Source organism: Chionomys nivalis, chromosome X (genome assembly GCF_950005125.1).
Source record: "Chionomys nivalis chromosome X, mChiNiv1.1, whole genome shotgun sequence".
Taxonomy (NCBI): Eukaryota; Metazoa; Chordata; class Mammalia; order Rodentia; family Cricetidae; genus Chionomys; species Chionomys nivalis.
In genome coordinates this window covers 91,669,511-91,694,306 of record NC_080112.1, presented here as the reverse complement: position 1 = coordinate 91,694,306, position 24,796 = coordinate 91,669,511, and the positions used below count along the sequence as shown (strand labels likewise).

General features: G+C 38.1%; 1 protein-coding gene across 2 annotated transcripts in view; it reads right to left on the bottom strand.

Annotated features, from left to right (window-relative positions):
* Positions 1-700: 700 nt before the first annotated feature.
* Dcx (doublecortin) overlaps positions 701-24,796 on the bottom strand; it is a 68,713-nt gene continuing 44,617 nt past the window's right edge. The window contains exons 3-6 of one of the 2 annotated variants that reach the window (XM_057759996.1): positions 19,278-19,380; positions 16,950-17,072; positions 8,847-8,941; positions 701-1,494 (exon numbers count right to left, since the gene is read on the bottom strand). In XM_057759996.1, coding sequence (XP_057615979.1) covers positions 1,438-1,494; positions 8,847-8,941; positions 16,950-17,072; positions 19,278-19,380 — 378 coding nt within the window. In that variant the 3' untranslated portion in view covers positions 701-1,437. Of the gene's footprint in view, positions 1,495-8,846; positions 8,942-16,934; positions 17,073-19,277; positions 19,381-24,796 lie in introns of both variants that reach the window. The other variant, XM_057759995.1, reaches the window with a different exon arrangement.

Below are 24,796 nucleotides of genomic sequence, written 5' to 3'. Positions count from 1 at the left end.
GGCATGCATGGCTTTCACCTAAATTTAGTCGTCTTGGCTATTATGGGCTATGATTACAGACAAAAAGTCAGTGTTATAAACCTCAAAGACAGAGTTATTTCAAGTGATCAATCCTTGATAAAGAGAAATCCTTTCGAATGTTAAAGACAAGTGAAAGGTCTCTGCATCTTCAGTATGAAATATCAGGATTATAGATAAAAAAGTTACTTAAAATATGCCATAACATTTCATTTAAAATATAATTAGAATGTCTGGTCCACATTGAAATTATTACTGTAAGTGTAACTGTTAAAAAGGTATCAAAAGACTGAGTCTATTGAATTGGCCTCTAGTCATTGTGTTTTCTCCCGGAGCTTTCTGTTTGGCAGTGAGAGCATGATTTCTAAACTACAGTATTCTTCTGCATTTTTTTTTTGGTAAATTTTCTGCTTGTGTTTTTTTAGACAAAGAAAAAAATCACCAGTTTATAAAAAAGGAGCCTGAAGAGTTTTGCTCCTGAAGTACAGACTTGAGTTTTTATAAAAAGGATATGGTTTCTTGCTATAAAAACCTACCAAAAGGTGTCGGACCTGAAAACAAATTCTCACAGTGTTTGTAGTGTTGGTTGTTTACAAGGCATTCAATAGAACAGAGCTAGATGGATACCATACCATTCATGTACGACTTTGTACGTCAGAAAGCCTCCTGGAGGAACCCGATATGTGACATCACTTACTCAAACTGAACAATTGCTTATTGATTCCAAATTTCCCCAACAGAGGGGTTGACCAGGAATCTACTGTGCTTTATAAATCCTACTACTGAAATCTGGGCAGTTTTTCACCCAATTCTACCTCATCTCTTTCAGCTACCACCCTATACTATAGTCCTAAGCACATGGTGTCACATTATAAGTAGCTGGTGTTTCTCCTCCTTGACGGACAGGATTCGTGCTAGACAATACACTGGGGGCTCAGTTAAGAGCAAAGAGTGAGGCCAAGGATCTGACTTGCCAGGCTCCTGAGATACTCCAGCATTCTGAAGATACAGAAGCAAGGGACACTTAGGTTTTCCATTTTTAGATCTGCATATGAATGTTTCCCCCACACACAAACATTTTAAGTGATATGTATGTAAACAGTCTTCCACATAAGAAAGACTAGTGTCTGAACAAATTGAGTGGGGAAAATACAAAGGCCCCTAAGCATTCAGTAGAAAGGTCATGAACTAGCACATTTTGCAGTTCTGGAAAGTCACTCAAAAGGATGCTTATCAATCTATCTCTCATAATTGGTAATTGTGAATTAGTGGCCCAGAGGAGAAGTCAACAAGGAAATAAACCCTACGTACTACAGAGTGTTTTTGAAAAAAAAACAACAACAACAATAACAAAAATGTTTAAGCACCAATAGCCTTGTTGGTCACTTGAGCGAATGTGTTCTGCTGTAATGATAGGTTTCACATGGAATCGCCCAGTGAATCGGAGTCATCCAGTGACAGCGGGAGGTACAAGTCCTGTAAGAAGAGAAGACACAAAGTTAACTCTCCTGTACTTGGTACCTTGAGTTTTGAAATGGTTGTACTTGTTTGAAATAGTATTTTTCTGAGTTTGATTTTAAAATAATTAATACATTCACAGGGAGCTCTAAAAGTACATGAAGAGATAGCCAGTATATTCTATCAACGTTTCCTACTCAACTTCCCCTAAAAGTTAATACCTTGTAGATTGGTGTGTTCTCATTTGATTCTCATTCTCTCTCTCTCTCTCTCTCTCTCTCTCTCTCTCATCTGTGTGTGTGTGTGTGTGTGTGTGTGTGTAAGAACTATAATGCTGAGAGGGCAATATAAGTGCGCAAAACACTTTTAAAATTGAATTGAAGCAAAGCAACAGACAGTAGAACTGACTCTGTAACTGGATTTGATTCTCAAACACGTGCCTACAGTGCAAATGGCTCACCAACAAAAGCGTCTTTGAGCTGCAGACTCACAGACATGTGCAGTGGGACTCTGAAATTTTGATCCTCCATAAATATTATAACACTCTCAAAATCAACTTTTTTGGAAACTCTGGAAATGAATCAAAGGCTTATAATAAAACAAGAAGCATGTATTCAAGAAAAATGGCTGAGTTTAAGTAAAACTAGTAAGATTTTTGGTGTCCTGGCTTGCCCTGTTTTTGCTTTCCCTCTGCCAAACTCCACAGTATCTTTGAAAGCCAGCGACCTCCAATAGTCACCAAACCTGCAACCTAAGAGCCACTGAGTAACACAGGGTGGGAGAACCCACAACATCTTATTTCCAGAGAATAGTCTTGTTGACCTGAGTAGGAACTTTCTGGAAACTCCTTCTCACAGGATTCGGTTCAGAGAACACTTGCTACAATCAGCATTTTCAAGACGCATCAATCAACACAATTGCTTAAAATTATAACATCATAGCCAGCTTGGTGTCATGGTGCATGCCTTTAACCCCAGCATTTTGGAGGGAGACGTAGGCAGATCTTTGTGGGTATGAGGGCAGCCTGGTCTTTACAGCAGGTGCCAGGTAGTCAGGGCTACATTGTGATACTGTCTCAAAAAATAAAAAAAAAAAATGACTTTCTGCAAAGTGTGAATGTGTTCGGGAGTAAAAGTTGGGGTAAATAACACATCTAAAGACTCTACAAGGAAAAACTGTAAAAATTAGAAGTCCATGGGGAACTTTGAATCTCTCTAACATATATTTCTGGGAATCCAAGTAGCGAGCTACAGGTTGGTTCCTGTGTGCATCTGTCAGGCCCAGGTGGACTTTGGAGTCCTGTGCAGGCAGAAAGTAAAAGCTAAAGTACAGTTGTCAGCCACTTGATAGATGGTTGAAGTCTTGACACAACATTCACAGAGACCATCAACAGCAAAGGTCAGCAACAAATCAAAACATTTAAGGAACTCGAGAAAATCCTTTCGAATCCAAATTTTTTACTATAAGAAATAAATGCAGGCATCCCGAATGGAACATGGACACAGAGTTCACTGCTGGAATTCATGTCCTACAACAAATATTAAAGAGAACTCCTTGAGGAGCTATGATAATAATTCAGACCCACATTAATAAAAAAAATCAGAAGAGCAAATTTACAAATATATTCCTGAGACTGTACACACTAGATTTTGTAATTCTTTTCATTTAATGTTGATTGAAAATATATTCATATTTTATCATATATATTTGACACTTCTTTTTGGATTTTTCGAGACAGGGTTTCTCCGTAGCTGTCCTGGAACTACTTCTTGTAGATCAGGCTGGCCTCGAACTCACAGAGATCCACCTGCCTCTGCCTCCCGAGTGCTGGGATTAAAGGCATGTGCCACCACCGCCCGGCTATATTTGACATTTATAACATGAGGTTATGTGACACATATAGATAATAAAATAATTACTATAGAGAAGCAAATATCTATGGAATCTTATAATCATTTTCTTCTATGAGAAGGGCAACTAAATACACTTCCTTTATAATAGTTTTATTTAATTCAGTCACTTTGTAGATGAGATTTGTATATATGTTCAGATAGATTGTCTTCTCTGTTCATATAACCTGTCTGTTATGATGTATCCATTGATATATACATCCCATTTTCTCCACCCCTCAAGTCCTTCTGGCAACCACTGTTTCGTTCTCCATCTCTAGGTATTTGACTTTTTTCTTTTAAAAAATTCCACACATAAGTGAGATCATGCAATAGTTTTCTGTGTCTGGTTTATTTCAAATGACAATTGTAAGATCTGGTAATTATAAAAATGTGTTGATGGACATTTTGTGTATAAAGACATAATTTGTATGTTTATAAGAGGCCAAAAGAGGGGGAAAAGAAATGGTGCTACCCTGTCACAAAAAAAAAAAAGAAATTAAGACAGAATTTAAATAAAGTTGGTATTAATCTAGATTATATCAAGAAAGCAATTAAACAATTGAGTCTGGAGCTGAATGTTGAAGCCGACTGTTTCACCAGGGTATAAAGTGACCTTTATATTATTCAGAGGCTTTGTATATTTCCTAAGAAACACCCGTGGAGTTCACTAACTTTCAGTTTCCGTCTCATTTCTTGTCTTTTAACAAAACTGTGGAAAATAAAATGTAGTTATTGGCCTCATAGTTCATAACATTTTAGAACTAGAAGGACAGGTAAAGATCTTGTAGTCAGTCTCAAGACGCTAAGGGTCTTACTTATTGGTCTTCTATCTTAAGATTATATTCATTGTTCAATTTGAGGTATTGAAATTTTCAGTTAATGTAATTGGGTTATAGTTGGATTGCCTATCTTAATTCTACCAGTTTCTGTTTCACATATACTGACACAATGTTCTTAAGGGGCCTATATATATATATATATTTATAAATATGTTTTATAGAAGCTTTAGCCCTTCCTTTTGTCATCAGAGATTTGATTTTTCCCTAGTATCAAATTTGTTTTAAGTTCAATAGTTTTCTAATATTTGTACTGTCATTATAGCTTTTAGCTACGGAATGCTTTGTATTTAGAGCTGTATATTTATTCATTCATCTTACCCACTATTTTGTATCTTTTGATCTATATCTTCCCATTTCCTTTATCACTTTTTCCTGTGATTCTACTCTCTGCATATTTGCATCTTTTAGTCTATATTGTTTTTGTTTTAGACAGTATAAAAATGGGTCATGCCTCCCAAAAATGATTCTGGAAATCACAGGCTTTTAAGTTGAGTTGGTGATTAATCTGTTACTATTAAATCTACTAATATTTAAAGTAATTAATGGTAAATAGGAATTATACTAGATATCTCATTCTTTTCTGTCTTGTCTCTTTCACTCAGTATTCAGTTCTCGGTTTAATGTTAAATGCATATTGTCTGGCATTGTTGATTGTTTTTAACTATCTTTTATTTTTAAATGGTATCTAATAACTGCTTGTTTGGTGGAAATAATTATACTAGATTATTGTTGCAGACTTTACCTCAAAAAAAATGAGGAGAGGTTAAGGGTAGAATTGTGAAAGCTCTATTGCAGTGGCTGTGACTTAGAAAGAATAAAGAGCAGGTCATGGAGAGAATCATTAGGAATAAACCTATAAATGAACTGCTTCTATACCTCTATTAATCAATTTTATATTGAAAGCATGAGGGGGTTTGTAAGGGAAGAACAATGTTCAGTAAAAGTAATTGCCTCAGCATTCTGTTTTTGTTGATTGATATGTAGAAATACTGAAATGCAGAAACACACATATTGCTTAACAATACAAATAATTTGCACCTGAAATTCATTTGCTTAGTCCCTTGGAGCCCTAAAGAACAAAATGTTTGTAACAAATACAGCTGTGCTGGCAATACGACTGCATTAGAGAAAACAAAAGTCAGTCTTTGGTCCAAGGAGCTTATAGTCCAAAAGAAGTCAGGAAGGACATTGGGGAAACCTAGCTTATAGTTAGGTTGGCTATTTTTCCAACACACCTTGTGCTTTCTTAGTGGTATAGCATTGCTCTTCCTGATGTTTTAAAGCCCGTGTGGCTGTCTCACCAGCCTTTTCAAAGCTTAGCCAGTCTTCAAGGTTAAACAGCACCTCTGTCAAGTCTTTGCCAGTTCCCATCTTCCTTGGGTTCCCATCAAATGTACTCTCCCCCCTCCCCGTTTTGTGCTCTTCCTTGTATTACCCAAAGCCACATAAATTCTAGCTAATAGTGCCTGTGATCTCAGGACAAGGCACCTACTTTATTCATCAAATGTCTTTCTGACCACTGCTAGGATGACAAAAGAAATGTGGAAATAGAAGTAAGTGTGTATTTAAATGATGTTAGTTATATGTTCAGGCTCTATGTCTGATATATTTTCCTTGCATTGCCATTTTGTAGAAAATTCTTCAAGTTTAGAACTGTGGGTGAAATCACTAATCTGAAAATTATTTTACTCAAAGAGTTTGTCTATGTTTCTATATTTTTAAACATCTTTAACTGGGGATTAGCTCCAAAAGCAATCTTCAATAAATATTTGTTAAATCATACCAAAGCTGTCATTACTCTCTTAACTTTTGCCCTCATCTGTAAAATGGGAAGGCTAGCTATCTGTCCTTTCTCTTTCACAGGGATATTTCAAAGAGAAGCAAGAACATGGCTTGTGAAAGGTTAAAACAGCATAGAAATAAAAAATGAAATGTTGTTCTCATTAACTACCTTAAGATGTACTGCATGTCCATACTGCGGCACTTGAGTATGCGGACTTTGGCTAACCCCATTGCAGCTGCATTAAAGAGGATTCTCCATGAGCTGCCTAAGAGAAGCCAAGCATCTGATTACAGCTTAGAGCCCCAGCACAGCAATCAAAAGTTACCAAGGGGATGCTAGGACATCTAGATTGTTTCCAGTTGCATAGTAGGAGAGAGATTGCCTCAGCCACCTGCTTCCTGTCTCCACCATGACTCACACCTTTCAGGGCCACTTGGACAGAAGTTCAGCTGAGATCTGTTCTGGCCACTGCCCAGGGAGATTGGTGTTCCTAAGGCTCAGGTAGCAAGCACGTGAAAAGACAGATGCAAAGCTCAAGCCTGAGAATTGGAAGGACTGAAACAAGGTCTCAACATGCTTTTAGTTTATTCCAAAAAGTTCAATCTCCAGTGTTGGCCATGTAAATGTGAGACCATTGCTTCCTGATAAGATGCACAGAAAGGTATGTACATCTTCATTTCTAGAATGTACTGTCTTAAAAGATAAAACTCGCAGGAACCTTTCCAGGTCAAAAAATACTAAAAGAACACTGCCAGTGAATGTATTACTTGACCCTAGATTAGATCCTGGACCAAGAAAAGAATGTCACTGAGCAATTGATAAAACTGGAATACAGACTATAACCACTTTATATCTTTCTTGACTAACTCTCATGATGTTGAAAATTGTGCCACTGTTACAAACCATTTTTGTCCTTAGGAAACATACATTAGATGTTCTAGTATAATAGGACATGCAACTTAGTCTCAAGTAACTCAGAAAAATGGCAAAAAGTAAAGGTTATATGTATTCATATACATATATAGAAAGAAAAAGAGAGCACCAAAAACAAGGTAAATGAAGGAAAACAGAAATGACTGACAAATGTGCATTAAAAATGTATAACTCAATAAAATCAATAAAAAATAAAATAAAAAGGAATACATGATAGCTATTATTACAATTCCTCTGTAAGTTTGAAGAGATAGAAAAATGTCTTTAAAATAATATTATACCAAAATCTAGATGTGTATTTAATTTGAAAGTTTGACTAGAAAAGTACATAAACTGTGTTTGCTTTTCTGTTCTAAGAAAAATTAATCTTAGCCGGGCGATGGTGGTGAATGCCTTTAATCCCAGCACTCGGGAGGCAGAGGCAGGTGGATCTCTGTGAGTTCAACACCAGCTCCAAAGCCACAGAGAAACCCTGTCTCGAAAAAACTAAAAAAAAAAAGAAAGAAAGAAAGAAAGAAAAATTAATCTTAAGAATGCAATATACAGAGAACTCTACAAAGAAGAGAAAATAACAACACAGCTCTGACAATTCTTCCACCTATGGCAGTGACTAAATTTGTTTACAGAACTGTGTGTACAAATGAACAAGTCACAGGTATCTACAACCAGGAGAAACAAATTCGATAACGCCAACACTCACCTGAACGATTACCAAAGAATGGGTCCTCAACCTATATGAGCTGGACATACGTGGCAGTTGAATGATACAAATAAGCAGAGAAAATGCCCCGAATGCCTCTGGCACTTAGGGAAAGGCTGATGGAAAGTGCTGGCATTGGCATAGAGTACACTTCCCAGAAAAGAATGTAGTTGCAGAAAGGCATAGGGTGAAGGCACCCTAAGAGAGAATGTAGTCTAGAAGGATCTTCATGACACTGAAATTTCAGAGAGAGCTTGCTTCCATCTTGTAACGTCTATATTAACAAATTTTGCTACCCAGTAAACAACCAAAAACTGACTGGCAAGTGATTTTCACCCATCTTACAATCTCCCACACGGACTACAGAGACAGTCGAGCATTTTCTGAAATCCAATAGATCAAGAAGGACAATAAAAAGGCGCTGCTCAGGACCAATATAAGAAATAAAAGGGGATCATTAAAGAAAAGAAATGAGCATTATCAATAACAGAGCATGCAAAAATCAAATTAAAGCTAAAAGCAAGCTAAAAGTGTGCTATTAAAAGATAATGATAAAACTTATCAGATAGTGGTATGCTATGAAATATTCTGAAATTTTACATGGTGTGTATGTGTGTGTACTTTCATGTACCACACCACACAGAATTCAGAGGTCAACTTTTAGAAGTTACTTCTTTCCTTCTACCATGTCTGTTCTGGGGACTGAGCTGAAGTTGTCATATTTGGTGACAAAGTGCCTTTACTCACTGAGTCACCTCTCTAGTCCTGCTGTTCAGTATATAGCAATTGACTTTCTATGGGGAAAAATTAAAATCTTGATTTATTTGATGGTTTCTATGGTCCAAATAATTCTGCTGCGACCAAGTTACGGTTAAGTGCACGATGGCAGTACACATACAGCTAAAAAGCAAGGTATAATTTGTGTGTGTGTGCGTGCGTGCACACTCAGTATTTTGTGATTTGTATTTATGTTTTCAGGCTTGACCATTTGGTATTGGATAATCAATTGGTGTGCTCTTCCTTGAGGAATACTATTTTTCCTGCTCTCAGCATTCCTTTGTTCCCTGTCAGAATTCTTGGTACTTCAACTTCATGGAGTCAACAAAGGTAAGTTCTGACTTCAAAATGAGCTGTTAAAGTACAGTGGGTGAGCAAATCTCTACGCCACCTTCTAAGAAACTCTGAGTGCAAAGGAGTTTAGTAAGGTATAAGAGACATAATACCTTGTGCTTCCGAAGACTTCCCGGACTTGTAGGTGTAGAGATCGGAGACTGCTTCGATTTAGGCGTTGACAGCTGACTGCTGGAAGTACCATTTGCTAACCCAAGGGAAGAGAAAAAGAAAAATGAAAACCAACAGCATATAAAAGAGCACGTTTTTGCTTCTCCTAAGACACTAAGAGCATTCAAACAAGGTACAATGTCAAATGATTTGATAGAAGCAAATTAAAGTGAAAAGAAATTTATTCATCCAATGCCCCAAGAACTGCTGTAGTCAGTTAATGTTGTCCAGCACAGAGCAAGACATACAGAACCTTCACCCTGCCCAGTGCTTCTCAGTAACAAGAATCTAGTTCTTTTCCAAACTTTTTCATTTTAATCACCAGGTTTGATCCTCACGTCTCTGTGAGGTAGTTCGAGAAAGCCTTATTTTACTTTAATTTTTGAGCTAAGAAAGATAAGACACAGAGAATGCCTGTGCCTTACATTAAGGGGAAGAAATATGAGCACTTTGGGCTAGGATATATCCCCTTTGGAGTCAGCTAAATGAGACTGATATATGACAGACCCAATATCGATTTCCACACTTTCTTATTCACCTCGTCGTCCTTTACTACCAAGTCGTTCATAGAAACAAAAGAAAGAAAGAAACGGAAAGAAGGAAACAAACAGAACAAAGAAACAGCAGAAGAAAAGAAACAGCCAGAAATGAGAATGAAATAAATTGGAGAAACAGAACATAAAATTTAAAGATGAGCTCAAATGGACTGAAGTGGAGCTGAAGAGAGAATAGATAATAGTAGAAGATCTATAATGGAGACAAGAAAGAAAAGATTAGAATAAAAGACTGAGAACAGAGAAAAATGTATAGAGACCTGTAAATTAATTCTAGGTAACTGTGAACAGCATCAAGGTACAACCCCAATCTGCCTCCAGTCAAGAACGTGATAGAAATGAGATGATTAAGGTTTTAACATCTCTGTGCTCCACTTCGGTTTTAAGCTGTTTTCCATCCCCCTGTTAATGAGCACTTTTAATATGAAAAAAGAAAGGTGTCACATCAAAATGTGATAATTAAATGGTTTTCCACGACATGTACTGCTTTCTCATGCTGAAATATTTTTTTAATCATAGGACCTACATTGTTAGTAAGATATTCTGAAGTATGCAATTAAAACAGAGGGGAGTGTCTCAGCAGTGCATAGTGGAATGAGACGGGGGAGAGAGAACACTTAAGTACAAAGATTGCCTAAGAATATTGTGGTTAGTCCCACAGATGTGGTTTAAGCTTCTATATCATAACTATTCCCTGATTATATATACCCTCTCCATTTGCTTATGATAATATTTCCTTATTTTTGAAAACACACCCATCAATGGAAGACACAGAAGTTGCACCATTGTGGTGGCTGCTGAGATTATTCATGCTTAAATGAGCTAAAAAAAATATAACCACTTGGGAACCCACTGACTGAGTTTATTCTGTTATCTTTCATTTACTTCTTGAGAAGCTTTTCTCCTTGTCATTTATACCATTGGCCATCAGCCATGGAACACCACCTATGAGATAAAGATTAGATATTGGGGTTTCAGAAAAAAATACATCACTTCCCCAGGGGTATGTGGAGCAAAAGCAAGGATTAAGTCAAGTAAGTATGTGGATAAAGGCCTGCACTGGATTTTATTTGAGCCCAAAGGAAGGAATTTGTAACAAGGGGAATTGGAAGTAAACAAGAAGCAACATCTAAGTATTTTGAAAACAGAATCTGGACTAGGGAAATGTCCATAGTCTTAAAGTAGACTCATGGCTGCCAGAGACTGGGGGATGGAAAAAGGTGGGGAAGTGGAATGTTTTTGCTAATGATTGGGAACTTCGTATTTGAGTCACAGTTATTCTGGCATTAAATCATGATAATTGTGACAAACTCCACAATTAAAATCCACAATGTTCTTTAAATTAGTTCATATCAAAGAAACTATGTTTAAGAAAGTAAATTGAAACTAGCAAAGTAAAGAGGAGAGAAAGTGTATTCTAGGAACTGCAATTGCACCAGAAGACAAAAAGATGTGAAAGAATACAATATGTTTTCAAAGTGCAAGTAGCTGCCAATGGCTCAAGGGTGTGGTCACTGAAGGGATGCTCAAACAGATACAGCAGAAGATTAAGGATGTGAGCCAGATTTTGGTGGGTCTGTTGTGTGACCCACGGATATTTGGGGTAGCTCTTGGGCAATGGAATAGGCCAGCCCTTGACAGTCTGAGGCAGGATGATGGCAAATTTAAGGCCAATGTGGTCAACTTAGCAGCAGCTCAAGACTTTTCCAGCAATTTAAGGGCTGGGGACGGAACTTGGTAGTCCTAGATTTATTTTCCAGTCTATAAAGTAAAAGTTTGGGTTTGATTGCTAAAGGGAAACCTCAGGAGCATTTTAAACTGAAGTGCACGCAAGTAAATTTAAACTGAAAACTTACTCCAGCCTCTGAAAATGAAACTAGGAATGGATAGGATGGGTTCAGAAGAGAAGCAGACATAACAAAAGATACATCAGTGGCCAATTAGTTTTCAAAGCTCCAACTAAAGCAATATGGAAGGAAAATAGGGACCCTTGTGTAGATAGAATTTTAGAGGTCAGACAAGTAGAGAGTATTGTGTTCACTTATTCTGTATGCCATCCCCCAAATAAAGAATGCTACCTGTACCAAAATGCAGTGTTTAAGTACCAGAGTTTGCTTTCTAAAAATTAAATGACATACTCTAAGAAAGGCAAGACTGGGGTGCTGCAAAAAGTCATTTATTCTCTGTAGGAAGGAAATGAAGGAGTTAATAGTTGAAGGAGTTAATGGACTGTCTACATTGCCCAAAGGCTTTCCCAGCAGAACCCGGCAAAAGCTTCCAGAATGGAGCAGTCATAGAGACCTATGCAAACTGACATAGTCGAGCCTTCCCCCAATGCTCTAACTTGAATCTACACACTAACAAGAAGTGTGCATACATTCTTGGATGGATTTGGGCATTTATTCCATACGGTTGCTGGGTACTCTACACATCCTCCTTTTCTCATATTTGTCCCCCAACTACGAAGGGTGGCTACTCTGCTCCAACATTAAAATTCCCCTCTTCATTTTCTCATTTATCTGAGAATGAACTCAGTGGCCTTGGAAAAACATGGAAAATTGTCAGTCACAAGTGTGTCAGTTTTCATTGGCTGAGTATAGATCTGAGTACAAGGTTCTTCAATTTCCAGATCTTTTTCTCCGTATCCTCAAAAACTCTTTTCAACCAGCAACTTCAGATGTATACAAATATCCACTCCATATATGCTTTTCTCTACATTCTCTGATTTGTTTAAGTGATTATATACAGGAGTGATATACTGTTTTCAGGTCCCTACCTTACTGGATCAATCTTAAGTTATCCGTAAAAAATAAAGGCCTTTATCATTGACTTTCTACAAGTATGGACATGGGTTTTTCGTAATTCAACTGCCATGGACTACATTGTTGAAGAACTGAAGATATTCTCCCATATTTTCTCAGAAATTGCTGAGGGGGTAAAATCTGAAGATGGTCATAAAGAAATGAGACTTGCAGACATGAACTGGCAAACTTAAGGAACCCCTGTACTCAAAGCATAGATCAAAACAGGTTTTACAAATACATTTTATCTACAGACTGTGAGGAAACCTTTGAAATGACACAATTTTGTATGCATTCTAGAGCAAATTCTTACAAATATCAAATAAAAGAATAGGCAGGATGTAGTGTAGATGGTGTCTGGGGGAACTTTGTGTGTGCTTTTGAACTGGCAAAGCCTGAAAGAACAGTGGTTCTCAACCTGTGGGCCATGACTCTTTCACAAGGGTAGCATATCAGAGATCATTCATACCAGATATTTACATTACAGTTCATCACAGTAGCAAAATTACAGTTATGAACTGGCATTGAAGTAATTTTATGGTTAGGGTTCACCACGACATGAGTGTCTGTTTAAAGGTTCCAGCATTAGGAAGGTGGTGAACCACTCACTGCTATAGAGAGGGTATCATATTGCCTATCATCTTAGGAGTGATTGGAAGCTTCACCACTGATTGATAGCCTCTCCTTCCCCCTGCCATCCTCTTTAGCTCTCTAGTAATTGGGGAGCACCTTGGGAGGGACTCTTCTCCCTCACTGACTATTGTCTTTCCTAGTCCACAGAATCACAAAATTATTTCACTGCTCTCAGCTTTCTATATAGACCAAATCCTCTCATGTCTTCTAGTAGAATTAATTTTCCCCTTTGCAATGAAGGTGTACCACATTCATTTCAACCTCTTTGACCACCTTATCAATATTTTTAAAATTAGTGTTATGCATTTACTGGGTGTCTATGATGAGTTGACCACAGCACCATCAATCCTCTCCCCGACCCATACACTCCATAGGAAGGAAGCAGAGCCAAGATTTGGATTACAGATTTCTGATTCCAATGCCTATGTGTACTCTTTTCTCTTGGTTTTCAACTTTTGTGACATAGGCCTTTCATTTTTTAAAAAAAAACAAATGCTCCTGGGATTTCTTCCTCTGGCAATTTTTTTTTCACAGGAACTAAGAGAAACAGGGAACGTGGTGGCAGAGAAAAATAAAGGGGCAAGAAGAAAGTAGGAGCAGCTGTCAGAGCTGGGGCTCATCCTCAAGGAAACATCTAACCTATCTGGCTCAAGTTAGAAAGTGGTTAGCAAAAGCTTTTTCTCAATTAGGCAAACCAGCTGGGAACGCACACAATGTCACAAAGCAAAAGAACATAGGGAGCCAGCATGGCATAACTCCCTCATGTCCCAGAACTCTCAGAGAAGATGGTTTCTGTGCTCTGTCTGTCAGCTTCCTTAGTTCACACTCCAGCTGTGTAGCACAGTTGCCATGCTCCACTCCACATGATCTTTTCCTCCAGGATTTTTGGGTGTGGTTAGGTCTGTCCTTGTTCCTGCACTAATCTTTAGTTCCTTGGTCCTGTCTAAATGGAACAGGGCATGCCCCAACAGGATGACTGGTCAGATTAGTAGGTTGACCTACCTGGATTTCCAAGGATTTAAACATTACAATAAAATGTATGCAGAGGGGCTTAAGGTGCTAGTCTTCAAAAAACAGTAAAAGTGTCCACTTTCAAGTATGGGTGGTCAGAGAAAGAGTGAACAGTATTACCTGGCATGTAGAGTTCGTGCTGAGTTTTCAGGCTGCATGTTCCCTTGTCTGGAGGATACACACATCCCTGAAGACTAAGATGTATGTAGCTGCACATAAGATGTTGCTAAGTGTAACAGTCGGAGAGCTGGCTGAGAGGATTGGAGCGCAGCCCGCGGTGCCCTAGGTCGCCGATTCGAGTCCCAGGTAAGTCTGTATATACTGTACTGTGTGTGAATGTGTCTGTGTGCTGTGTGTGACTGAGTGTCTCTGTGCTCTGTGTGCTGTGTATGAGTGTGATGTCTGCATGCAAAATTAATCAGAAAAAAAAGATGTTGCTAAGTGGTCCCAAGTGTAATAATTAAAGAGTTGTCTAGGTAGTGAGTAATACAAATTGTATTACACTTTTTCTTTCTTTTTATCCCAGCCTGTATACAATTCCTTAGTTCAAGTTCTCTTGATAAGACTGACACAAAAAATGAAGGGTCTAGGCATGTGCTTTGCTTCTAGCCCTTGATGACCAGATATCAAACTGATTTTAATGCTCATTCACTTAAATCCTGACATGCTCATCCAGTGGAATAGCAATATTGAGTCACATTCAAAATCAAGCCTGTTTGTTTTGATGTGGCGTTTATTCTGAGATACTCAGAGTAAAATCAGCCTAGCAAACAATCCATTAACTCCAGAGCCCCCCATTAATAGTTGTTTCTCTATGGTAATTTAAAAAACATTTTATAATATGTGATCTCACATGATTTTCCTGATTACTATTATCTCTTTAACCAACAGAGATTTGAGATTTGCCTTGATTCGAGTATGTAATTCTTTCCCTCCTTTATGCATGATGGCTTCAGGATTTGATCACAGAATCCATTTCACAATCTCTCACTTATCTCCCACTGCGACCCTTGTATGATTTATTCTCAGTTTTATATTTGTTACCTCCTTAATGCCTTACAGAGGGATATCTCAACCCACAATTCAGTCAGTTCCACATTTCCTTTAGTTGAGATGCTCTACGTTTTCTTTAGTTCTGCTCTTAATGATCCCTGTTTCCTCTGTATTTGTAGAGACATTTTCTGGAATGCTATCTAAGTGGAGCCAGGGCAGTTAAGATTCACTTCAGAACAAAGTCAAAAGACAGACCTATGGTTGTCACACATCCATTCCAAAGTGCCCTTGGCTGCAGTGTCTGGATTGCTTTGGTTGTTTCTGCAAAATAGAAATGCTTTTGTTCCTCATCCCAGACTCATCCGTCAAGGACGCAAGAACTGAGAGCCCAGCAACAGTTCTTCAGGGATTTGTTCGTTAGGCTGTTTCTCAAGCCAAATTCAATCATAGATTGTGAGATACTGTAGATTTACAAGATGAAATGGAAATTTGAAATCTATTTCCTACCATGTTTTGGAAATTACACTGCTGTGAATTCTTTAAATAAAATGGAGAAAAGTCTTTCCTGTTGGAAAACACATTTATTTACCCAACCTTGCAATGTTTGTAGGTAAAATCAAGGACTTCTCTTATTCTAGGCAAGGGCCTCCCACTGAAATATAACTGTGATTGATATTGTAATGTATTAATACAAATGAGTTTTTCTAAAGAAGGTGAAAACTTGGGGGGAGTTTTTGTCTTCCTGAAGCCCTGTCAAGGATATCAGTTCACCTTGGAGGGACTTTAGAGACATCAATAGAATCTGTTCAGAGAAGAACATTAGAAACAAAAGCACCAACTTACCTGTGGTACTGTGTTCAATTCAGCACAAGATAAAGACCCAGAAACCACCCCAACATCTCTTGGCCTCCCCATACCCTTCATCTGGAGGTAGAGCCCGGGAGAAGGACACTGAGAAGCAAGTACCATCCAAAAGAAATCTTTGTATTCAACACACTGGGAACCCTACACCCTACCTCAAATGCCTCCTGAGAGGAGTCCTGCTGCGTTCTGATCCTTGAATACTCCATAGTTGTGTGACACTGGGAAAACCTTGAGAATCTGAACTGCCCCTCAGTTTCTCAATGTTAAAAAAAATGCAACCTATAGAGTTATCCTTTTGTAGCTTAATTTATAGTTCTCTTACAATGGACAATAGAGATGATGAAATTGTTTTGCCAAAATAAGGCATTCATATATTAATACAGCAAATAGTTAGTCACATTAAAATGTGGCTAATTAGATTTCAGATGTGCTAATGAAACACAAAATTCAGAGCAATTTCAAAGAAGGTAAGCATCCCAATAGTTTGTCATATTGGCCACATGTTGAAATGATTACCTTTCAATTGATTACTAAATAAAATCTATCTATATTGTTTTCTTTTAATTTTTTAATGCAACCACTCAATATTTAAACAGCATACATGTGATGATATCATATGAAGACCACCATTTTGTGAAATTAATTATACAACTTTCAAAAAGGATATAACATACAAAGCATGCATTATGATCCATATTAGTTCTATTAGATAGAGTTATTCTCTCAGGAAGGTCAGAACACTCAAGGAAGACTGCTTAAGTTGACCAAAGAACAGGCCAAAGATTATGGTTCTTTCATAAAATATTGCTGTTTTGTGTCCCTTGGCCCAAGAGCTAAGGAGATATTTACATATTAAAAAGCCAGTGTGGGGGTGCATGTGTCTGTGACATTATCATTGGAGAGGCATAGACAGATGCTTCCTGGCATATACTGGACATCTGGCCTAATCAGCCACCCCCAAATCCCAGTGAGAGACTAGTCTTAAAAGGCAAGATGGGCAGCTCATGAGGAACATATGTGTTTATCTCCAAACAAAATTGTTTTTATATCTCTGAAATGATAAAATTGGTCTTTGTGGGGACACTGGTGACATTGAGGAAGTCATTTATCTTATACAGGGGGTATCAGCTTCTATAAATGAAGTCAACATGAACAATAGGAAAAGAACACTCACCGTCTTGGTCGTTACCTGAGTCAGCAGGAGACTTGCTGCGACGCATTGGGCCTGGACTCTTAGCTGATGTCTTTTGAGGTGTTGGGGAAGCTTTTGGGCCAGTTGTGGCAGATGGATTCCCTTTCATAACTCTGCATTCTAGGGACAAAAGGACGCAAGCTGCTTAGGAGGTAGAACTGAGACCCTCAGGTTACTATCAGCATCTCAAACAAGAATGGTCACCACAGGCCACAACACTTAAGTGGCTCAGGATTACAAGGTGTTGCTCATTTTTTTGTAGGAACTATGACTATGGTGACGGAGGCATGGGGGAAATTTCCAAAAGTCTCTTGGGATAAACTAAATATTTAAGTTCCTCAAATCTAGAGAAAGGACAGATACTCTAAATCAAGTCATCTGGGTCATATGTCAGCTTAATCATCTGAAATTGACCAAACTATACTTGAAAATAGCACCTGTGGAGGCTTGGCATTTCTTTTTATTAGAGTACAGGTTGACATACCTCAGATGTCTCAGTTGCACAGATGCGAAATCCCTGAGTAAGCTCCTACACAATGTCTATTACCTGCTGCACATTCTGATAGGCACTCCTTGCAAGAGATGTCATGTCATTTCATTCAAAAAGAAGTTTTACTACCCTGTACTGTATTTATAGAGCCCTTGCTCTTTCATTTTCAGAGCATTTTGTAATCCCTTATGCTGGTTTAATAAATAAATGGGTTAACAACTACTCTGATGCTCATTATTCTAGAACACTTATGGGTCTGTAGAGAAGAGTAGGCTAAATGTTTCTGCACTTGTCCTAGCTGCAATCTGATGAATTTGGAACACGCTTTCTGTGATGATCACTCAGCATTCTGAATTAGCAGTAATTTGAGCCACTAAGACTGATACTTTATTAGGAAAATAATTATGTTCCTTTTCTAAAAAATGAGAGTACTAAAAGCTTAATCTTCTTGCTTAGGGCCACAAATCAACAAATTAGCAATACAAGGTACAGTAGCTACATCTCCTGTGTTCCAGTATATATCCTGCACATTTTTTAGATGTACATTTTTCTTTTTTTTTATTCTTCTCTCATACAATACATCTCGACCCCAGACTCCCTTTCTCCCATTCCTCCTAGTTCCTCTATGTATGTATGTACGTGCGATGTGTGTGTTTGGTGCCTATAGAGGTCGGAAAGTAGTACTGGATCCCCTGAAACTGGATTTATGTATGGTTGTGAACTACTGTGTGGATGTTGGGAACCAAATAAAGTCTTCTGCAAGTGAAACAAATACTCTTAACTGCTAAGTCATCTCTCCAGCTCATTGCCTACACAGTTTATTTTGTTCTATGTTATGAAAAGTAGAATCAAACAACATGGTAGAGGGCAGATTTTTCCTAGAGACCTCCTTGTTGACTCCCACTTTAAGGTACACTAAAAAGACAGGTGAGGATAATTTGGTCAGTTGAACAGTTGAACATTTAGGAAACCGAATTGAGAAGACAATTCATCTTGGTTTGTTTCACTTTTTATTTATGTTGATGAACTTTAGTTCTCACTGTTAAGAGCCACAGATACAGAGGGAATAGAAAATTGGATACAACCAGGATTTGGTTAGCTATTTCATTTCTTTTAGCCTTTCTAAAAGAAAAGCTGTAGAAATGCCACTTTTTAAAAGGACCCTGTCTCGAGTTGCTTGTGGCTTGTCTTTTAGTGAAACTCTCTTTGTTTTTCTCACATTTTACTCCTGAGTGGGAAATGTATTTTTAATATGTCTTTCCATTAATATCCCATCCTAAGTTGTGTGTCCTAACTCACTTATAACTTATTAGACTAATAGATGTTCAGGTCTTCTTTGAGGCTAACATTCCTATGTAATTCTAAATCACAATGCATAAAGAAAGGAGTAGCAGACACAAAGGTGGGAACTGGGTTTGACACTAAGGATAGAATAAAAAATAAAAAGCTTTATAAAACTGTGAGACCATTACCACATATCATAAAAGCCAGAGGAGAATGGCTAGAAAAAATGCATATGTATAATATCTGTATAGTTCTTAATGCAAAAGTTTTTTTCTTGAAGGTGCAGGTTAGTTCATATGATACAGTATATGGTCTAAGAAATGTGGTCATTATTGGGGTAGTTGGCAAGTTTCAAGTAGCATGAAGACCTGGGAGATCCAGGTAACCTTTCACTTTAGTGTCATGTATACAAATACAAAGGAGAAATACTAGTAATATCGACCCTTGTGTTACCATTTTTAATTATTCTCCAGGCCACATAAGCTCATGAAAATCCTAAGGGATGAAAAGGAGCAGAACAAAAGTGAAACAATCCTAATGTTAGTGTTTACCATTTTCATCCAAAGAAAAATCGTCTTGAGCATAGCGGAACTTTTCGGGACCACAAGCAATGAATACATCATCATCTCCAAAGAAATCATGGAGACAGGTGACCTATGGAGAAAGCAGAAATGCTGGGTTAGTATTTGATGTCCTTATAACAATAACTTCACATTGTGTTGATGACGTACACAACTTCACATCCAGGCCTTCATCACTATCAGGAATCTTTCTCTCTTCACCTCTCCGTTTTTACAAAATACCTACCACATTCATAGTCTGTACTATGATCCCTAGCGAGTGAACATCAGTGTATCATTGCCTGTCCATGTATGCTTATCTTGTCTCCATGCCATCAAGACTAAGATTGAGATAATGCACAAATGAAATGACTCCCTCTGAAGAAAAACCAGCTATTACGGGTCCCAACAAATGTTACCTCTTCTAGCAACTTAAAGGCAAGGTACTCATGGTCTACGCAAATTTTAGGTCAAGTTTTAGGCCAAGGTAAGTGACAGAGATTGTCTGCAGCTTCTGATGTATAGACCTTGTAGCAAACCCAAAGCTGGGAATTCCTCTCTTCATATTCATATGTTCTAAAGGTAGCTGTACTTTTCATTTGAAATATTACCCAGTACAATAACGAGTCAGAGTTTTATTCTACACTGAAAAGCTAACAGAGGAAATCTACCCTGACCACTTTAAACCACATCAAGTGCCATGGGTCCCATAAAGCTGTGTTCCCAGGACCCTTGAACATGATATGCATTGCTACTCCTTCGCTGTGGAGACAGTCTCCCAGTTCCCTTCTGAACAAATAAATGAGGGTCCCTGGGAACGTAGCCTGATCCCTGTAGTCTCCTCACTTCTCAGCTTTTCTAATTGCATCTGTTAATTAGTGCAGCACATCAGGCAAACCCCGGGAGGAACCATAGAGTCAAAAACATGCTTATCCAACTTCTTGGCTTGTAAGTGTTCAAAGCCTCTAATTGTTGTAAGAATCTCATTCAAGCTGCCAGCAATGAATTTCTAAAGACACAGACCTCACAAACTAACAACAGCTTGCTATGTGCAGAAAGCAGTATGTTGCATTTGGAAAAAAATGTTTATATTAATAACATCATCCCCCACCCAAGATCTATTCAATCTGTTTCCCCAGCCAAGTAGATTACAAGACTTACACAAAGAAAGAGTTGCTTAAAGATTACCCTTTATTGTCAAAGCCTCCCAGTCATCTATGGGGTGTCAAGGGAAGGGAGAGTGACTTGGAGGACTGCCAGGGTCACTCCTATTAAGCCTTTTCCTAGTTCTGAGCCTCAACCTCATCAAATACACCCATGCCCTTTTACAGCTGCCTTGTCTGTTCTTCACTTCTGTACTACACAATCATATAATGACAGTCAGAGTGTCCACTGATTACATCCTTACTCTGAGATAGGCTATAGATTGACCTGAGTACTTCCGAATCTGTCATCTCATTTGAGACTCTGAAAACGCTATGGCATTCACTATTTTAGAGGTGAGAAGCCTGGACCCAGAAATAAGTAAATTACCTAGGTGAAAAAAAAAGAGCAATAAATCTAAGCAAACATTTAATCTAATGTGCCTTTCACCATCCAGTATGGTGAGCATTTACATAGACCTTAGGAACTGATGGGCAGGAGACTAAGACTCACAGATATCACATGACAGAGCTCACAGTCTGATGGATTGACACACACTGAAACAGCACATTTCAACTTAGCTTCAAGGACAAGAGAACCTATAGGTGTCATGGAAGCTATTGATTAACAAGCATATCCAAGGGACTCAGTCTCTGGTTGACAAGATTAGTTCAAGAAGCATTCTGCATGTGGTGGTCTGGAACTAAGTTCCAATAAAAGAGCTTAGTTATGAGCTCTACTTCAGACCTCCTGCTAATGTCTTGGACACTGAATCAACACAATCTGGATATTTTAACTTTCAGACACTAAGCAGGTCTGTATTGTTGTCTTGATTGGGACTGACCTTGCCTTCATTTTTGTTTGAATGAGGAGTGCCTTACCCTTGAACTTCCCTGGTCATCTCTAGGAATTAGTAAGTTCTTTCAAGGCCTGATTTGGCTTTCATGGACACTTATCTAATCCTTCCCACTGTACCATAGGCCAGACTCACCCCCCCCATCTCTGGATTTCATTGTAAATCCTGATGAAGAGTTTATGGCCTAATAATAATTTAGTTTCAGTTGTATCTGTTTAGACTACATACAAAGAAGAGAGAGTGAAGAACTGTTCAGGGGGGTTAATGGATATAAAAATAGAAAGAAGAAATCAGTTGTGCGTGAGAACAGATATTATTAACATTTGGAGACTTTGAAAGGTAACTAAAGCAGAAATTTAAGAAGAAGAAAAAAGAACTGTCTATAGATTCATACATTGTTTTTCATGGAGTTATCGTAAATGTTAAAAAACTTAATATTTAATGGGTGATTTTTTTATCTCAGTCACGTGTCATGATATCTTATTCTAGGATAAGAACCCAGTACAGATTGTTAGAGTACTTGCAGTTACAACTACCCATCCTCTGCCAAACCCCAGACTCTCCTGTTCCTCAGGCTGTGCAAAAAGCTTTAGACTAGTCCTCCCTTTGGGGATCTTATAAGAAAGGCAATGTTCCTTATGCTTTTTTGACAAACTCGCAATGGTGTTCTGGCTTCAAACACATTCATGTTGCAATACAGCTGTTCAGCATCAGGTTTCTTATGTGATCCTGCTCCCTATTTTACTGGCTTCAAAATGTGGACAAACACATCTTGTGTATGTGGATACCCAGCTTTTCCAAATACTTTTGATGCTGAGACACAGCAGCCCCCATCTTTGTTACACGATGAGAAAATAGAACCATTTCCATCTTAAAAAATGAAAATCACAAGGCACAAAGAATCAAAACTTCCCAAGGTTTCAAAATTGGCTCATGAAGGAGTTGGGACTAGCACTCTGGCATCCTGCTTCAGTTCAGGACAAAATAATTTATGTGCCTGAAAGAACATGACTTGCTATAATTCTAAAACTCCTGGGAGACTAGAGAGTCCAATATACATTAGACTGTCATTTTGAAAAATGAAGTTTTGTTGTTAACCATATTTTTAATCCATGGACAAGAAAAACTTCTCCCTTTAGTGAAAACTGAGTACATGGTGGAAAACAAGGACAAGGAAAAGAATGAATTTTAAGAAGAAGAGAAAGGAAAGAAAAAAAAAAGGTAATAATAATGGGACATAAGAAACAAATCTCAAATGAAATAATGCCTGTTAAACATTTTATGGTAACAATGACACCAAGTCTATCTTGGCTTACACTTCAAATGCATAATTTTCTAACTAGCTTTCTGAAGCAATCTTTTTAGAACAAAGTGACAACAAAGGACTACTCCCTGAAATGCCACAGGATTCTCAAAGAATAAAGGTCTTGCTGACATCAGCTTGAGTATGAGTCATACTTGAGTATTTAAGGCAGAGGAGAGAACACATAGGCATGACACCCGTCTTTATAATTACTCAACTACCACCACAAAATCAATAAGAATTAACTGAGATTAACACTTAACCATTACCTCAGTGCTCTTCATTTTAAAAAAGCAAGTAGTAGAGGGACGCCAGTGCGACTGTACATTAGTATGAACAATACATTATTTGGATGGTCCAGTGTCTTAAATGTCAAAGGACAAGTGGACAAATGGAGGCAACAGATCTCTGTATATAAGTAGTTTGAGTCTATTACTGCAAATGGAAAATTCACTGGGACTTGATTTAGGCTTGATTGGATTCTCCGACCACATATTACAGATAGTGGTCATTTTTGCATATGCCTGCTGCTACTATATCCCATAATTCATTTGACTAATCCTTCAGAAATAAATGTTCTTCCGAAGTATTTATAAATCGGTGAGACTCACATTTGACATGTGTAATTTGTTTTTGTGAAAGCTCAGCTCCCCCCATATTGATCACTATGTACTTTCTAAAGCAAAGAGGCTGCTTAAGAAATACAAAAGCGAACAACAAAAGCCTGTGCCTTCACAACTGACAATGTAATAAGTACGTGTGAACTACACAAATAATTAGAATACAATGCAGGCTTTTGTTAGCACTGCTGCAGAGGCACAAAGAGCAAGAGGAAGCATGAAGACAAAGAAGACAATGAAAATAAAGATCACTGTGACCTCACAAAATCATTTAAATACATGACATGAAAGTGAAAGTGAGACACTCTGGAACAAAGAGTGGGACAAATGGGGGCATAGAGGAGACAAATATGGGGAAATACATGATAAGCTTGAATACAACGTGTTTATGAAACCCATTAATGGTTATATGACAATAAAAATGTTTTATACAGAGATCTGAGGAAGACTTCACAGGGAAGAAAACTCAAACTGAGTCTGGAAACATAGCTGGGATATAGGCTAATGGAAACAGGAGGTGGTCTAGGCACAGGTTGCTGTGTGAACAAAAGCTGAGAGGCAGGAGCATGATATTCTCTTAACAGCTTTAGAGAAGCAGAGCTCCGTCTTATTGGCTATAGCAATTGGTTTTACCCCTCCCCAAAAGCTGCACAACACAATAGCCCCAATCCATATCCTAACCTACTGCACAGACAAAACACCCAATTAATTGCCTTCTTGTAGAATTCAGGGTGAAGGGAAGGGCAAAGAGTGTCTATGAGGAGGGCTGGTCCTGGTGGTGAGGAAAAGGGAGCCCCTGTGGCAAAGCAGACAAACCACATTGATTTCTTAGTCTTGCCAACAATGTGCCCTGGCCATAGAGAGTGGCTGGCAAGCTTTGCAAAGTGAGTTAATGAAAGATTCGGTAAACATTACCAGTGAGGCTTTCTAGAAGTTGCTGCCACTTTCATTCTGGAACATTCTCTGCCTGCCAGCTCTGGACTAGCTCCAGTCAGAGGCTGACACTGACTTGGCTTCTTAAGCTGTGTAATATTTCTAGGTGACCCTATCAAACTCTTTTTCTTGGAGTTATCTTGAAGTTTTGCTTGCGGATTTTCATAATAACATTTTTTTTTTTGGCCTGGGCAAAGAGCTCCTTAATTCTAAGGTGCCCATTTTTTGGCACAGATCTCTTTACTCAATACCCACACTTCTCTAAAGCCTTTGAGGAAATAAAAACAATGATACTTGTATTTCTACAAATTATTTTTACTGTTTTTGAAATCTTTCTAGGAGGGAGACTATTTGGGAAAAGGAAATTGTTCAGTAAAGAATTATTGGGAGAGGAGACAAGAGATGGTCATAGTAGTTGAATATGGCCCAAGAACATTAAACACACACATGAAAATATTATGTTGTAACTCCTCACTTTGCACCATGGCTGTATGCTAATAAAAAGTAAATTGAAAACCTTTCAGCATTTATTCTATGTTATATTCTTTTCCACAACTCTAATCTCCATCCATCCTAATGTAGTGAGGATTCCATCTACATCCCGAGCTCCAACAAGGCTGCTCTTTCCAAGATCAACAGCAACTTGACTATTGTC